General features: G+C 25.7%; 2 protein-coding genes across 3 annotated transcripts in view; one reads left to right on the plus strand and one right to left on the minus strand.

The window, feature by feature from the left end:
• LOC135951903 (ABC transporter G family member 20) overlaps positions 1-10,694 on the minus strand; it is a 41,708-nt gene extending 31,014 nt beyond the window's left edge. Inside the window, exon 1 of the mRNA XM_065501650.1 lies at positions 10,587-10,694. The gene's annotated coding sequence lies outside the window, so the exon portion shown is untranslated. The remainder of the gene's footprint in view (positions 1-10,586) is intronic.
• The window catches only part of LOC135950918 (neuroguidin), a 195,030-nt gene that overhangs the window by 85,662 nt on the left and 92,120 nt on the right, over positions 1-17,248 (plus strand). The window contains exon 1 of one of the 2 annotated variants that reach the window (XM_065500442.1): positions 11,089-11,249. The exons of the other annotated variant lie outside the window; for it this stretch is intronic. Coding sequence (XP_065356514.1) covers positions 11,205-11,249 — 45 coding nt within the window. The 5' untranslated portion in view covers positions 11,089-11,204. Of the gene's footprint in view, positions 1-11,088; positions 11,250-17,248 lie in introns of those variants that run through there. 2 annotated transcript variants of the gene reach the window in all.

Raw genomic sequence — 17,248 nt, forward strand, 5'->3', positions numbered from 1 at the left:
GCTGGTTATAATTGTGTTTAATTAAACTAAATGGCTAAATGATCTTATAAATGTAGAAGTACTTAAGACCTGTATTAAATAAAGTGAAATGTCAATAGTAACCAGATCAATTCATTTTCATTTAGCAAGATCATTAAGATCTATTAAGATCGTTAAATTGTAATAAAGTTATATCTTTATTGTTACATGGCATTTCGATTGGAAATTAGAAAGCTCGGTCTTGAGTAAAATAAATATATTAATGTCAAGGGTAAAATAGGACAAACTTCCTACATTTACATTAAAAAAAGTTCTGGTTTTAAAAATGTGCGACAATTTTTAAAGTTGTTTGAAGAGCTTGTCGCCCTATTCGAAAGTCTAAATTGTATTCTATTATTTTGTGATCTACTTAACGGCTAAATCTAATTAAATTCTTTAGTATATATTTGTTTAATATGCCTTTAAAACTAGACAGTTTTGAAAATCTGTTTCCTTTGTACCTACATATCTTCTATATATATAAAAATGAAATGATCCATGTATGTAATGTCATCACGTGAGAACGGCTGGAGCGATTTGGCAGATTTGATTGGAAATTTTCAGGAGATGGTTTGTAAAGAAAAAAAAATTCAAAAATTCCGGCTAAAACACCGAATTTTTTTTTTAGTCCAGTCAACTGTAATAAAAAAGCTCCCTAAAGTATGCAGTACAAATTTAGATATTTTATTTGCAAATAAATAAGAACAGGCAGGTTTATTTGAGTTGGCGAAACTTGAAGAACTAACATAATAAATGCTAAGGGGCGAAGCTGGGGTGGTCAACTAGTTTATATTAAATAGGTAACACATTACCTTTTAAGGCATTCATTTATTCGTAACCATAAATTTTCATATTTAAAACAAGCTGTGCCGAATTTTATATACTCTTCAGCAAGGTAAACTTTAAGAAAAATATTAAAAATTATTTTTGGGAAAAAAAAATTGGTGAACAAATTTTCGTCTTGGTTTTTTACTTATATCTCAGCCATTTGTGGAACGATTTTCTCGATATTAAATAGCAATCTATGCTGGACTATAGCGAATATATTGATGTATCAATCATGTATATAAGTTATTTGGTGGCTTCGGAAAGTTGATTTCAACATACATAAGCCTAGGCTACATAATGATTCTATATTTGCAAAAATATGGAAATTACAAACGTGTGAAGGGTATAAAAACAGTAATAAATTCAATTCTTTACTATCTTTGTTTTAGATTTATATTTTTTATAATTTATTTAAAGGGCTATAAGCTGGCTAATTATTAATTGCACAATTCTATTAATATTCATACAACTCTATAATTAATGCAATTAGCCTTTAAAGAAATGTGCTGGTAACGTGCAGTTATAATAGCCATTAGATATAGAAATTTATTAATATGGAAATATGAAATATAATTACACAAATATTGTGTGTTTTCATAATGTTTTTACTATAGAAAATTATGAATTAATTAGAATAAATTAAGAGCAAAGTAGATTAGTAAGATAAAAAAAGCAAAATTATTTTTTTTTCTTTGTGCTAATCTACCTATATTAGGAGTATTGTATCAGTATCCCCAATACAATATAATGAATTTTTAATTAAATCATTCAGTTATTCAACGAAGGCATTATCGTTCTGAGGTCCATTTATGATCGATATATCAGGTCGTGCAAACTTAAGAGCAGCAATATTTTCAAGAAAAATCAAAAATTTGTTTGGTTTGGTGAAAAAATGATTTTCTTTTAAATCATTTTTCAAGGTCTCTCAGTGAATCTTTTGAAATTGCTGCTTGAGTAGCTCCCAATGATTTTGCAAGCTCTTGTTGTATTTGACAACAATTTCCATGGGGTAATGCCTCCAATTCTTGGTCTTCACACATTTTTGGTTGGCCATTTGTCTTCCGTGTCAAAATCACCACCCGCACAAACCATCTCTCTCACGTTGAAACTGATGGAACACATTCAAGTTCAGAAGTAAAGCTAAATTTGACGCATATAACGCTTCGTTGGCATAAAATTGTGGCTGTTTTTATACTAAATTCTTCTAAACAATCGTGGCTCCTTTTATACAAAATTCTTCTAAACAATCCTGACTCCTTTTATACTAAATTCTTCTGAACAATCATGGCTCTTTTTATACTAAATTCTGGCTCTTTTTATACTAAATTTTAGAAAACAATCGTGACTAATTTTATACTGAATTTTACAAAACAATCGTGACTCTTTTTATACTAAATTTTATAAAACAATCGTGGCTCCTTTTATACTAAATTTTATAAAACAATCGTGGCTCCTTTTATACTAAATTCTTCTATACAATCGTGGCTCCTTTTATACTAACTTTTATAAAACAATCGTGGATTCTTTTATACTAAATTCTTCTAAGCAATTTATACTAAATTCTTCTAAACAATCGTGGCTTCCTTGATACTAAATTTTAGAAAACAATCGTGGCTTCTTATGTACTACATTTTAGAAAACAATCGTGGCTGCTTTTATACTAAATTTTAGAAAACAATCGTGGCTCCTTTTATACTAAATTTTAGAAAACAATCGTGGCTCTTTTTATACTAAATTCTCCTAAACAATCGTGGCTCCTTTTATACAAAATTCTTCTAAACAACCGTGGCTCCTTTTATAGTAAATTCTTCTGAACAATCATGGCTCTTTTTATATTAAATTCTGGCTCTTTTTATACTAAATTTTATAAAACTATCGTTGCTTCTTTTATACTAAATTTTATAAAACAATCGTGACTCTTTTTATACTAAATTTTATAAAACAATCGTGGATGCTTTTATACTAAATTTTAGAAAACAATCGTGGCTCCTTTTATACTAAATTTTAGAAAACAATCGTGGCTCTTTTTATACTAAATTCTCCTAAACAATCGTGGCTCCTTTTATACTAAATTCTTCTAAATAATCGTGGCTCCTTTTATACTAAATTCTTCTAAACAATCGTGGCTCCTTTTATACTAAATTCTTCTAAATAATCGTGGCTCCTTTTATACTAAATTCTTCTATACAATCGTGGCTCCTTTTATACTAACTTTTATAAAACAATCGTGGATTCTTTTATACTAAATTCTTCTAAGCAATTTATACTAAATTCTTCTAAACAATCGTGGCTCCCTTTATACTAAATTCTTCTGAACAATCATGGCTCTTTTTATATTAAATTCTGGCTCTTTTTATACTAAATTTTATAAAACTATCGTGGCTTCTTTTATACTAAATTTTATAAAACAATCGTGACTCTTTTTATACTAAATTTTATAAAACAATCGTGGCTCCTTTTATACTAAATTTTAGAAAACAATCGTGGCTCTTTTTATACTAAATTCTTCTAAACAATCGTGGATATTTTTATACAAAATTTTATAAAACAATCGTGGTTCCTTTTATACTAAATTCTTCTAAACAATCGTAGCTCCTTTAATACTAAATTTTATAAAACAATCGTCGCTCCTTTAATACTAAATTTTAGAAAACAATCGTGGCTCTTTTTATACTAAATTTTATAAAACAATTGTGGCTCCTTATTTCTAATTTCTACTAAATTTTATAAAACATTTGTGGCTCCTTTTATACTAAATTTTATAAAACAGTCGTGGCTGCTTTTATACTAAATTCTTCTAAACAATCGTGGCTCTTTTTATACTAAATTCCCCTAAACAATCGTGGCTCTTTTTATACTAAATTCCCCTAAACAATCGTGGCTCTTTTTATATAAAATTTTACAAAACAATCGTGGCTCCTTTTATACTAAATTTTGTAAAACCATCGTGGCTTCTTTTATACTAAACTTTATAAAACAGTCGTGGCTTCTTTTATACTAAATTCTCCTAAACAATCGTGGCTATTTTTATACTAAATTCTCCTAAACAATCGTGGCTGTTTTTATACTAAATTCTCCTAAACAATCGTGGCTATTTTTATACTAAATTCTCCTAAACAATCGTGGCTATTTTTATAATAAATTTTATAAAACAATTGTGGCTCCTTTTATACTGAATTCTTCTAAACTATCGTGGCTCATTTTATACTAAATTTTAGAAAAAATTTTGGTTTCTTTTATTCTAAATTTTATAAAACAATCGTGGCTTCTTTTATACAAAATTTTATAAAACAATCGCGGCTCCTTTTATACTAAATTTTAGAAAATAATCGTGGCTCCTTTCCAATAAAACATTTTCCCGTTTTGTTCAAATTTTTTAGAATTTGGTTTTATGATAAAGATGAACCATTTTAGACCTTCATTTATCAAATTTTCAAACTGTTTTCTATACTTCATTCATATTTATTTATTTGTTTATTGTAATATATTTTAAATTGTAATGCTCCACAGTTCAGTTGTCTCTCTCTATTACTTTGACTTTAAACTCCTACCAGATTTTAATGTTATGTTTTGAGTGACTGCTTTTTTCCAAAAAAAAACAAAAATAATAAAATAAAAAATATTGTTTATGCCAGTAAAAAATACTAGTTGCTTAATTCATTAACACTTGAACCAAACGTCCCTCAGTCTGAATGGGTAATGGTGGAAAACGAAAAAAAAGCTTTTTTACAATTCATTTTTTGATTTCTTGATTTTTTCACAACTATTTGTTACATATTTTGAAAAAGAACTCAACGTGTTGCGTTAATATTTGCTTGAAACAAATAAAGACATTTAGTATTCTAGTTTGGTAAAACAAATTTTGCACTTGTTTTTTGTTTCTTTTTCTTAATTGAATTCGCTTTTGAAGGTTTTTGTTGCTTTAAATTAACTCAAGTTCGTTTTGGAACTCTTTTGTTTTCGGCCAACTTTTTTTGTTTTTTTTTTTTTGTATGTGTTCATGCAAATTTTGTGTAATATTTATGTTATGGTGGTAATTTTTGCTTAAATATTTAACACTTTGTTGATTTTTCTATTATATTTTTGTAAGTTTTTGAGATTTATGGTTTTTGTTTTTGAAAAAAGCTGCGTCACTAAGTTTTTTGTTTAATTATTAAATTTTGCAATTTTTGTTCAAGTTTTTTATTTGTTTTTATTATTATTTTGCTTTATAATTGTTTAAGTTGTTGCAGGTTTATTTTTATTATTATTTTTTTTAATTTTATAAATATTTTTAATTGTGTGCTTTTTTTAATGCAGTTTTTTGTTTGGTTTTGTTTTGTTATTTTTTGCGTAATCGCCATAAAAAGTTTTCAAATTAATTGCATATTCTTTACGAAATATATATTTTTTTCTTTTTGCAATTAGCTAAAAATATAATTGTTTATAAGCTCATAAAAACTAGAGATTAAAATGACAAATTGCCCAGACCATGTGTGTAATGTTTTGTTTACAAAACTCTTAACAAAAAAATTATAATAAATCTTTTAAATAAGATAAATGACAATTGTTTTAAATAAATAATTAAATTTGTCAATTTTGTATGTTGTGATTGGGAATTCTCAATTGTAAAGTCACACCGAAATCGAAATCATTTTCTGCCAGAAATTCAATATTCGGCTTAAAAGGAAAGGAACCGAAACTTTAACAATGAATTAGCAATGATATAATGCGTATATGACTTAAAAATGCGGGATTCACATTATGCAATTCCTGTTGAAAAGTATTTAGAATGAAGTGTTTGGGAAGTTTTGCCTCGCCCTCCTTATAGTCCAGACCATGCCCCCCCCCGTTCGACTACAATTTGTTTTGCTCTCTCGCTCTTTGTGGGATACGCATCACTTCAGAGCAGAGTATCCGATATTGGCTTGATTCGTTCTTGGCCTCAAAAGATGAGCAGTTCTTTTACCCCGAGAAAACCCGGCTGAGAAAACCCGCCTTATAGTCCAGACCATGCCCCGTTTGACTACAATTTGTTTTGCTCTCTAGCTGTTTCTGGGATACGAATCACTTCACAGCAGAGTATGCGATATTGACTTGATTCGTTCTTGACCTCAAAAGATGAGCAGTTCCTTTGCCCTAAGAAAACCCGACCAAAAATATCTGTGATCTGAATAAATTTGAAGAAAATTTATGATTTTTTTTTAAATTCTGGGCCATTTTTGTATGAAATTTCCACCTATTTTTTTAATTAATTTAATTTTTGCTGAATTTCGTATTTGTTTTAATTTTATAATTTAATGCTGGAAATACCTATTTTTTTGTTTTAATGTCTTGTGCATACAAATAGTTAGAAATCAGTCAAGTGCTGAAATAAAAATTAAAGAAATAAGTCTAAAAAACTACACTTTCTTTTTATTTGTTACTTCATGGCTACAGAATTTTGTGAGTTAGTGGTGAAAATATATAAGTTTTAATGAAATTTAGTTTGAATACAAATAGTCCGTGCTTTGTCTTTGAAAACTACAAAAATATATAAATTGAATTCATATTTTGGCAATTTTAAAAAATTATTAAGCATTTTTCATTATTAGAAATCATGGTTCAGACGATTTGTCCCTTGAAAGTATTTTGCCACTCTGTTTGTTTCTAATGTTTATGAAAAATAAATTGTATATTCTACAAGAATTCTAAGCAAATTTGCCCTACAAAACAAAGGTCTGAAATGGATTCCTCGTATAAGATTTTTTGTGAAAATTTATTTAGATATAGGCAAATATATGTGAAAATTTAACGCCACGCCCACTCCAATGTAGGCAGCGCAATATGAAAAGTTTCACTACAAACGATATGAAAAACTTCTCCAAAGAACCGTAAAAATATTTTTCCAAATATTTTATTTAAAATTTTTTTAGAAAAAAATGCAGCAAATTATTCAAAAAGTACTATTTGGGAAAAGTACTTTTTTTTGTTTAAAAAGTTCTTAGGCTTATTTTAATTAAATTAAATGTTGTGTTGATTCAAATTGTTTGTAATCATAAAAAATAGTACCAAAATTTTCAAAAAGTACTATTTGGAAAACTTACTTTAAATGATAGGTTTTCGGCAGTAGGTATTTTTTATATTTTATTGACAAAGATTAAGCTTACAAAAAAAGTACTTTTGTGAAATTGTTCCTTTTTCAAATAGTACTTTTATTAACATTTATATTATTAACTTTTTTTTCCAAAAAGTACTATTTGGAAAATTATTTTAATAATTTTTTAAACTTTAAAGTTATGTTGATTCAAATTATTGGCCTAAAAATTAGATTATAAAAAATAGTACCAAATTTTTCAAAAAAATACTATTTTGAGAAAATACTTTTAATGATACTTTTTCTGGAGTAGGTATTTTATATATTATAGTGACAAAGTGTTAGCTTACATACATGGAAAAGTACTTTTTTGATATAGTAAATTTTTAAATTAAAAAGTACTTTTATTAATTTTTATAAAAATTTAATTTTTTTTCCAAATATTTTGTGTAAACATTTATTTTAAGCAAAAAAGCAGCAAATTATTCAAAAAGTACTATTTGGAAATAGTACTTTTTTTTGGTTAAAAAGTACTTTATTTAATAAATTTTTAAACCTAAAAGTTGTGTTGATTCCAATTGTTTGTTTAAAAATTAAATTATAAAAAATAGTACCAAATTTTTCAAAAAAGTACTTTTAATTATACATTTTCTGTGACAAAGTTTAAGCTTACATGGAAAAGTACTTTTTGGAAATAGTACTTTTTATTTTAAAAAGTATTTTTTTATTAATGTTTAGGCTTATTTCCAAATCGTTTATGCAAACATTTGTCAAAGGCTTTAATTTTAATATATTAATTTTTTGGGTTATTTTTAATAAATTTTTGAATCTTAAAAAAGTGCTATTTTTAGTAAATATTCCAACAATTTATATTAAATAGTACTTAATTATGTTATAAAGTACTTTTGTACACTTATTAGTTTTAAAATGAAAAAAATATTTTAAAGTTTTTACATAAAAATAATAATTCTAATAAAAAATTCCCTTAAATTCTACAAAAAGTACTTTTTTGTTTAAAAGTACTTTGTGTTGATTTTTAAATAAATTTTTGATTTAAACCTAAAAACTATGTTTATTCTACTATTTCACAAAAAATAAAAAATTTTATTTAAAGGTACCAAATTATATCAAAAAGTACTACTTAGAAATAGCTCTTTTTTATATTTTTAAAAAATTTTAAATAAATCTTAAAAAAAAACAAGTTGATTTCCAGTTTTTTATATAAATAAAAGTACTATTTTTAATAAAAATTCCAAAATTTTATATTAAATAGTACTTTATTATGTTAAAAAGTACTTTCATACAATTATTAGGCTTAAAATAAGAAAAATATCTTATTTTATTTTACATAAAAATAATCATTCTAGTAAAAAAAAATCAACAAATTATATAAAAAAAACTACTATTTTGAAATACTACTTTTTTTTTGTTTAAAATTACTTTATGTTGATTTTTAACAAATTTTTGATTTCAACTTAAAAATTATATAGATTCTATTATCGTACATAAGATTAAATATTTTAGTAAAAAAGGTACTAAATTATACAAAAAGTACTATTTTGAAAAAGTACTTTATATTGATTTTTACATAATTTTTTGATTTAACCCTAAAAATTATGTTGATTTTATTATAGTACATACAATTAAAATTTTTAACTCAAAAAATAAAATAAATTATACAAAAAGTACTATTTTGAAATAGTACTTTTTTGTTTAAAAGTAATTTATATTGATTTTTAAATAAATTTTTGATTTAGACTTAAAAATTATGTCGATTATAATAAAAAAGTATCAAATTATACAAACAAGTCCTATTTTGAAATAGTACTTTTTTGTTTAAAAGTACTTTATGTTGATTTTTACAAAAATTTTTGATTTAAACCTAACAATTATGTTGATTCTATTATAGTATATAAAATTTAAATTTTTAATTCAAAAAATTTAATAAAAAAAAGTACTATTTTGAAATAGTACTTTTTTGTTTAAAATTACTTTATATTGATTTTTACATATATTTTTGATTTAGACTAAAAATTATGTCGATTATAATAAAAAACAGTACCAAATTATACAAACAAGTGCTATTTTGAAATAGTACTTTTTTGTTTAAAAGTACTTTATGTTGATTTTTACAAAAATTTTTGATTTAAACCTAACAATTATGTTAATTCTATTATAGTATATAAAATTTAAATTTTTAATTCAAAAAATGTAATAAAAAAAGTACTATTTTGAAATAGTACTTTTTTGTTTAAAAGTACTTTATATTGATTTTTACATAAATTTTTGATTTAGACTTAAAAATTATATCGATTATAATAAAAAATGTATCAAATTATACAAACAAGTACTATTTTGAAATATTACTTTTTTGTTTAAAAGTACTTTATATTGATTTTTACTTAAATTTTTTATTTAAACCTAACAATTATGTTGATTCTATTATAGTATATAAAATTTAAATTTTTAATTCAAAAAATTTAATAAAAAAAAGTACTATTTTGAAATAGTACTTTTTTGTTTAAAAGTACTTTATATTGATTTTTACATAAATTTTTGATTTAGACTTAAAAATTATGTCGATTATAATAAAAAAAGTAACAAATTATACAAACAAGTACTATTTTGAAATAGTACTTTTTTGTTTAAAAGTACTTTATGTTGATTTTTACATAAATTTTTAATTTAAACCTAAAAATTATGTTGATTCTATTATAATATATAAAATTTAAATTTTTAATTCAAAAAATGTAATAAAAAAGTACTATTTTGAAATAGTACTTTTTTGTTTAAAAGTACTTTATGTTGTTTTTTAAATAAATTTTTGATTTCAACATAAATATTATGTTGATTCTATTAAAGTTTTTAGTAAAAAATGTACAAAATTATATCAAAAAGTTTTATTAGGAAATAGTACTTTTTTTGGTATATTTTTGCTGGTAACTTGTTTAGATTTTTTTTCACTAGGAATGTCCTTGTATTACAAAATAAATATATTTGGCAGTTTAAAAGCATATTTTGGCATAAAAAAGCTTAATTATGAAAAAAAATTCTTTAGGAATTTTTGGAAATTCAATTTCAAAATTGTGAATTAAAATTGATAGATTTGTGCTAAACTTTATAAAAAAAATATTACAAAAGGCTGGAAAACAGTTTTATTTCTCAACATTTTCAGAAACAGCTAAATTTCGTTTTATATAGAAAATCTTGTTTAATCATGTCTGCAAAAAAAATTAGTTTAAAAAATAATAAATATTTATATCCTTTTTTGGAGTCCTTGTATATCCTTAAATGATCTTAAGAATTTATTTTAATTTACTTGCAGCTGGGGTTTTTGTTTTCAATAAACTTCCGTATTCAGAAAATAATTTATTTCTTTAATTTCCAAAAAATTTACTTCCTTTTGTGGCATGTTATCGAAAACTTATATTAATCAAATTCACGCTTCACTATTTTTTTTGTTTGTTTTCAACATACCACTTCCTTTTATATAATTTTTGGAGGTTTTCAAATTAAAGTTTTTTTTTCATAAATTTTCTATTATTTTTACACTCATTGGAATCCAAAACTTAATTCCTTTTATTTTCATTAATTTAAACAAGAATTATTATCTTTGTTTTGCTTTATATTATAAATTTTCTTTGAATATATTTTATTTTTTTGTAATTTTTCTTTTCAATCGTACCACAAAAAACCAGATGATTTAAATAAATTTTACTCCACTACCAAAACAGAAATTAGCGGCTTTCGCACCGTTTATACCAAATACTCAAGTGACGCGACCAAGTTAAATTAACAAACTGAATTTAGCTTTTCAACAAACTTGGCTTACAAGCTTCGAATCCAACAAATATCAAAAAAAAAAACTATTCAATACAAGTACTTTACTTTACACACACTCTAAAACTAAAACTAAAACATGTATAATATTTCGTAAATGAAATAAATACACAGACACACACCAGCAATCACATCAATGCTCCTCCACTCAATTGAGATTTTGGCCAAGAGTTTCAAAGCTCGTCTAGAGCGTCATAGTTGTTTGGTGTTGCTGCTGCTTTGGCCAGAGTCTAACTTTGTATTTCAAAAAGCCCAAAAAATCTTTTTCAAAACGCTCTTCTGAGCACGTTTGAGGGGCTAAACAGTGAGCAACATTAATGTACGCTTTTTAGTGGTAGATTTGCTGTTGCTTTGGCATTGCACGAGCAATCAAATCAGTTCAATTAAAGTCCAAACCATTACTTTTTATGTTGGTTTTAGTTTTATTTACTTTATAACAAAATAAAATAAGAAAAATATTCAAATGTCACCTGAAGTCACAGATGTTAAAAAGCTAAACAAACTACAGGTATCAAAATAGTTCTTTTTTTATTGTATTTCTAAATTATTTTTTATTACAAAATATTTAATTGCATAGAATTTTGTGTTTCTTAAAATTGGCCATAAAAAAGATTAATTTCCAAATCAAAAAACACGTTTAAAGGAAGTATCCATAACAGCTTTAACATGTCGTAGAAGTTGATTTTAATTGCAATTGTTTTATTATTTTTACAGTTTTATTTAATTACAAAATGGTGTTAGAATTGGAATCTGATTTGAAAAGTTTAAAATACATATTGCACATGACTTAAGGAATTTATAAAAAAGTATTCAACAAATCTTCAAGAACATCTATAGAATTTGTTTACGATTTTAAGTTGAACATAATAAATATTAAAAAAAAATAACACAAATTTGTCAATATTTTTTGGTTCCAAGCATAGAGAATAGACATAGAGCGGAAACTCTCCTGTCAAAGACCTAACTCAGTTGTCAGAATCCAAAGTGGTGAGAATGTATTAGTAGAAAAAAATATTATTTTGAGTAATTTTTTTGTTTGATTTTTTTTCTTGTTTCCGCTCTAGGTTTCTCTATGATTCCCAATATAACTTTGAAATTTATTCAATTATTATTGAAATTAGTGTTTATCTAGGTATTAATATTCAATGTTGCCTGATTTCTGCCTGCTTTACAGTATAATTTCAGAGTACTTACAACTAATTTGTGCAAAATTTTATCAGGATTCCTGCATAATCAACATATTTATGACTGCTCAAACAGTATTCCGGGGCGACATTTGTGTGGGGCTAGTTGAAATCATGGACCAATATTGGCCATTTTCAATAACAAACGAACTTTATCAACAGAGAGTATTTGTAAAAGTATTTTCAGCCAGATAGCTCCTTCAGTTTCGGACCTATAGTGTTTTCAACAGACAGACAGACGGAGGACTTAGCTAGATCGTCTTAAAATCTTATGAAGACCCAGAATATATATACTTTTTGGTTGTACGACAAATATTTTGATATGTTACAAACAGAATGACAAAAGCTTTTTTTTAGGTCCATCCGTCTGATGAAATAAACTTTCCGTAGTCCCATGAATATTAGACTAGTGTTTTCAATAGAGACACAAATCAGCCACGAATATTTTGTAGAATAAGTTCACCGGTCCATAAACCCCATTAAAAATACGTTCAAAATTCACAAAATTGTTCCTATAACAAAAACTATTTTGACCATAAAACTTATTTAAAACAATTAAGAATGTCAAGCCCGACCATATAATACCCTACACTGAGTAAATAAGCAAAAACCTTATTCTTTTAAAATTTCAATATTTGATTTTAAGTGATTTTCGGAAGTGGGCCTTATATGGGGGCTATGTTCAATTATGGATCGATCGCCATGAAATTAGGTCGCGTTATTTCTTTGTATATGAAACATATTTCTGTTGAATTTTTTTCTTGATAAACACTTTTAAAAGTTTTATTATGCTCGTTAAAATAATTTTCGGAATGGTCCGTATATGTGAGCTAAGATCAATTATGAATCGATCCTCACAAAATTTAGATGTGATTTTTTTTTTGCATATAAAATGTATTCCTGGTAAAATTTATGTGGCTGTTTATATACAGTTAGCATTAGTTAGGGACTAAGTGAAATAATGGACCGAGTTTTCAGCAAAAATTCTTAAAAAACGATTTTTTTGCCCAGAATTTTATTTTTCACTTAAAAAACAAATTTTTGACCAGATATACTAAAAATCGATTTTTTTCAAAATTCGAAAAAACCGTCTTTCAACAAAAAATGTATTTATCATTAAAAAAATAAAATTTTTCACCATAAAAACTGAGTACCACGAAAATTTTTTTTATTTATTTTCACCAAAAATTCTAATTTTCACTAAAAACCCAATTTTTTATGAACATTTTTTTTCTAAAAAAATCGAGGTTTCACTAAAAATATTATCGAAACATCGCTTTTTAAATTTTTTTTTAAATTCAAATGCATATAACTTTGGACTTAGTCATTATTTTTAAACAGCTCTTTTTTTCCATTTGACACAGACATGTGTTGTTAATCCAATAAAGGAAAACTGGAGAAAATCGGGAAATATTTGGGTAAAAATGTTGAAAATTTAATTTTCAAATGCGAATATCTCCTAAGCTATAATAGATAATTGATAGCTACTATGTATAATGTTTTTGAAATCAGAACTCAAACCAAGAAATAATATCGTTTTAAAAATGTAACATACCCGAGGTGTCCTACTTTGAGGGCCATTGGTCGCGCCCCTGGTGAGCCAATGAGGCCCACGTTCAAAACTTAAACTCGACAACACTTCTTCTTGGCGCATGTGAAATTTCATTCAAACCAATCTAACCATTTAGAAGTTACAGATTTATACCCTTCACCTTCGTGAGAAGGGTATATATAAGTTTGTCATTCCGTTTGTAATTTCTACATTTTTCATTTCCGACCCTATAAAGTATATATGTATATTCTGGATCCTTATAGATAGCGGAGTCGATTAAGCCATGTCCGTCTGTCTGTTGAAATCAATTTTCTGAAGACCCCAGATATCTTCGGGATCCAAATCTTCAATAATTCTGTCAGACATTCTTTCGAGAAGTTTGTTATTTAAAATCCGCAAAATCGGTCCATAAATAACGGAGATATAAGCAAAAAACCGGGACAACCTCGATTTTTGACCTATTTTTGATCTATATCTGGATTACTAAGTCATTCATATAGACAATATGGATATCTAATGATAGATATTTCAAAGTCCATTGCAACGATGTAGATAAGGCTATAGTAAGTTGGACCTACAATGGGTCAAAATCGGGAAAAATATTTTTTAACCCGAATTTTTTTTTCATCAAAAAATATTTTTTTTCATAAATTTTTTTTTAAAAAAAAAAATTTAAAAAAAATTTTATTTAAAAATTTGAGATAAATATTTTTTTAAAAAAAATTAAAAAAACAAATTTGAAAAACAATTAAAAAAAAAATTAAATTTTGTTTACCTAAAAATATTTAAACAAATTTATTTTAAAGTATAAATTGGTGAAGGGTATATAAGATAAAAACCAAATTTTTTTTTTCAAAAAAAAAAAATTTTGCCAAAAAATTAAAAAAAAAAAATAAATTTTGTTTACCTTAAAATATTGAAAATTTGTATTTTGAAGTATAATTTGATGAAGGGTATATAAGATTCGGCACAGCCTAATATATATAGCTCTCTTACTTGTTTTCTTATTGATTTGTTAATTTGGTTATATGCATTAACAAATAATAAATATATTTTTATTTCGAACCATTAAAAATATTTTAGAATTTTCAAACATATTAGAATAAATACCTCTAACATTTACTAAGCGCATGACCGCCATTTTATTAATTTATTTTGATATTTTTTCGCAAATAACAAATGTGGCATATTTTATTTATTATTTATTTTGTTACAAGTATTTATTTATTTAGTGTTATTTAATTAAATATTGTTTTCCTTAACAATTAGCTAACAATTGTTTAAGTAATGTTGATTAAATGTAAAAAAAACGAAAACTTAGATATATAAATATTAAGATACCCGCCCCAACACACGATCTTCTAATATCTAGGTACTATCTATTATTAACAAATATTTGCTTAAACGATATGATATGTGTTTAATTTAGCTGAAATTTACAAGAGTTGATGGTTGTTTTACGCCTTTTAAATATACTTTAAGAGATATGATTTGAAAATAAAGTGTGAGTCTGAGGTTTTTGCGAAATAATTGCAACATAATATCATAATTATAACAACAGACATTTAAATGTTTAAACAAAAACAAAAAAAAACTATGATGGTAATATAAAACAAAGTTATTAAAAAACAAAACCACCATGATCATAAAAAAAACAAAAACACTGAAAAATGATCCAATAACCAGTAAAATGATTATTTTTTTTTTTTTGATAACTGACTGAAGAAACTGGCTGACTTGGCTGGCTGGCTAATTTCAACAATATTTTTACCAGCAACAATAACAAAATATGCGAAATTTTAACAAAAATCCAAATAAAACCATTTTAAACTTTGATCTCAATCATTGTAATGCTGCGACTGAAAACATGCATATCAAGAAAAAAAAAACAACAGCATTTAATGCATGAGAAGAAATGAATCAAGTGGATTGGATTGGATGATGGTTTGTTGGGCTGGTTGCTTGATTGTATGATGATGCCGCAGAAAAAAACTTTAAATCGCATAAAAATCCCACTGACATACACACACTCAGCCTGGCATTCAGTCAGTCTGTCTGTCATTCAGTGAGTAACTCTGACTAGCTAAATGTCTATACTAGAGTTTGTTGATGCTGTCGATGATGATGTTGATGGTTGTTTAGATATTGCTGCTGTTGTTTGTTTTATCAGCGTAATAACGCAACTCTTTACTATTTTATTTTTTTCTTTTTCTTTTTAAATGGGTTAATATCGCTACAAGAGATTGGCCGTTTATCATTACATTAATTTGGTTTACTTTAAGCTTAAACTGTTTTAAGTACAAATATTAGACTTACGTTGTTTCAACTGCTGCTATTGCAATCTAAACAACAGCTAGACAATCAACCATCCCAGTCATTTTAGTCACTCACTCACTCACTCTGGGGTCTTTTAAATTCACTTTCGCATGAATTATGTGTGTGTGTTTAAGTATTTTTTAGATTGAATCTCGAGAGGCCAGCCAGCCAGCAGCTAACAAGTCCAGCTTAAAAAAAACAATGGCCAAAAATCACTTTTAGTTACAATCGATACGATGTCGCTGCAACCACACCACTTATTTAGTCATTCATCTGCAAATGATGCGTGTGTATGTCTGTGTATTATTGCTCTTATGCAAAGAATTTAAATATTCAAGGTCATGTTTGCTTATTTTGTAAAATAAATTTAAAAACTAAAAAAATAAAACAATCTCATGAAATATGTAATAAAAATTAAACAAGAAAATATAACAAAAAAAAATAAAACCTAAATAAATATTGTATTTCAACTTTTATGAGAGTTTTGAGACAGCGATCGATCGCTTTGAAATGTTTCTATTACAGCAGCAGGGGTAGGCATAAAGAGATTTTGCAGCATAGATTATAATAATATAATAAGCATTTTCTTTCTCTGTTTTAAACTGACCAGCTAAGTATAGATTTGTTTACAGTTAAATCACCGATAATTTTCGTTCTGTGGTGGCTATGAGTGGCGATCACTGGTTTAGAGCTAGATGATGATGCAGCTTAATGTTGTAGGAAGCAAGATTTATAGCCATAGATAAATAAACAAAACACTTAAAATTCACTTCAATTCAGAATACTACATACAATTTTATTTATATTTATTTTAACAAACTATTAAGCAATTGTCAATAAACCGAAATTTAATTAAAAACTAGGAAGAATGCTATATTCGGCTGTGTCGAATCTTATATACCCTTCAGCAAATTATACTTCAAAATAAAAATTTGAAATATTTAAACAAATTTTTTTTTTTTCAAAGATGGTTTTTTCGTTTTTTGGAAAAAAAAAATTTTCGAATTGCTTTTGATTTTTTTTTTAATTATTTTTTTTTAAATTTAAAATTTTTTTTTTTTAAATTTTGCGAAAAAAACTTTTGGTAAAAAAAAATCGGGTTAAAAAATATTTTTTCCGATTTTGACCCATGGTCTTATATACATCGTTGCAAAGGTCTTTGAAATATCTATCATTAGATATCCATATTGTCTATATTAATAACTTAGTAATCCAGATATAGGTCGAAAATCGAGGTTGTCCTGTTTTTTTTTCCGATTTTCTCGATTTTAAATAGGACCGTGCCGGAAGAATTCCGGAGATATTCATGTATGAATCGTGTTGTAAGTTATTTGGGGGCTTCAGAAAGTTGATTTCAACAGACAGACAAACGGACATGGCTTAATCGACACCGCTATCTATAAGGATCCAGAATATATATACTTTATAGGGTCGGAAAATTATATTGTGGAAATT

Source organism: Calliphora vicina, chromosome 2 (assembly GCF_958450345.1).
Source record: "Calliphora vicina chromosome 2, idCalVici1.1, whole genome shotgun sequence".
In the NCBI taxonomy this organism is placed as follows: Eukaryota; Metazoa; Arthropoda; class Insecta; order Diptera; family Calliphoridae; genus Calliphora; species Calliphora vicina.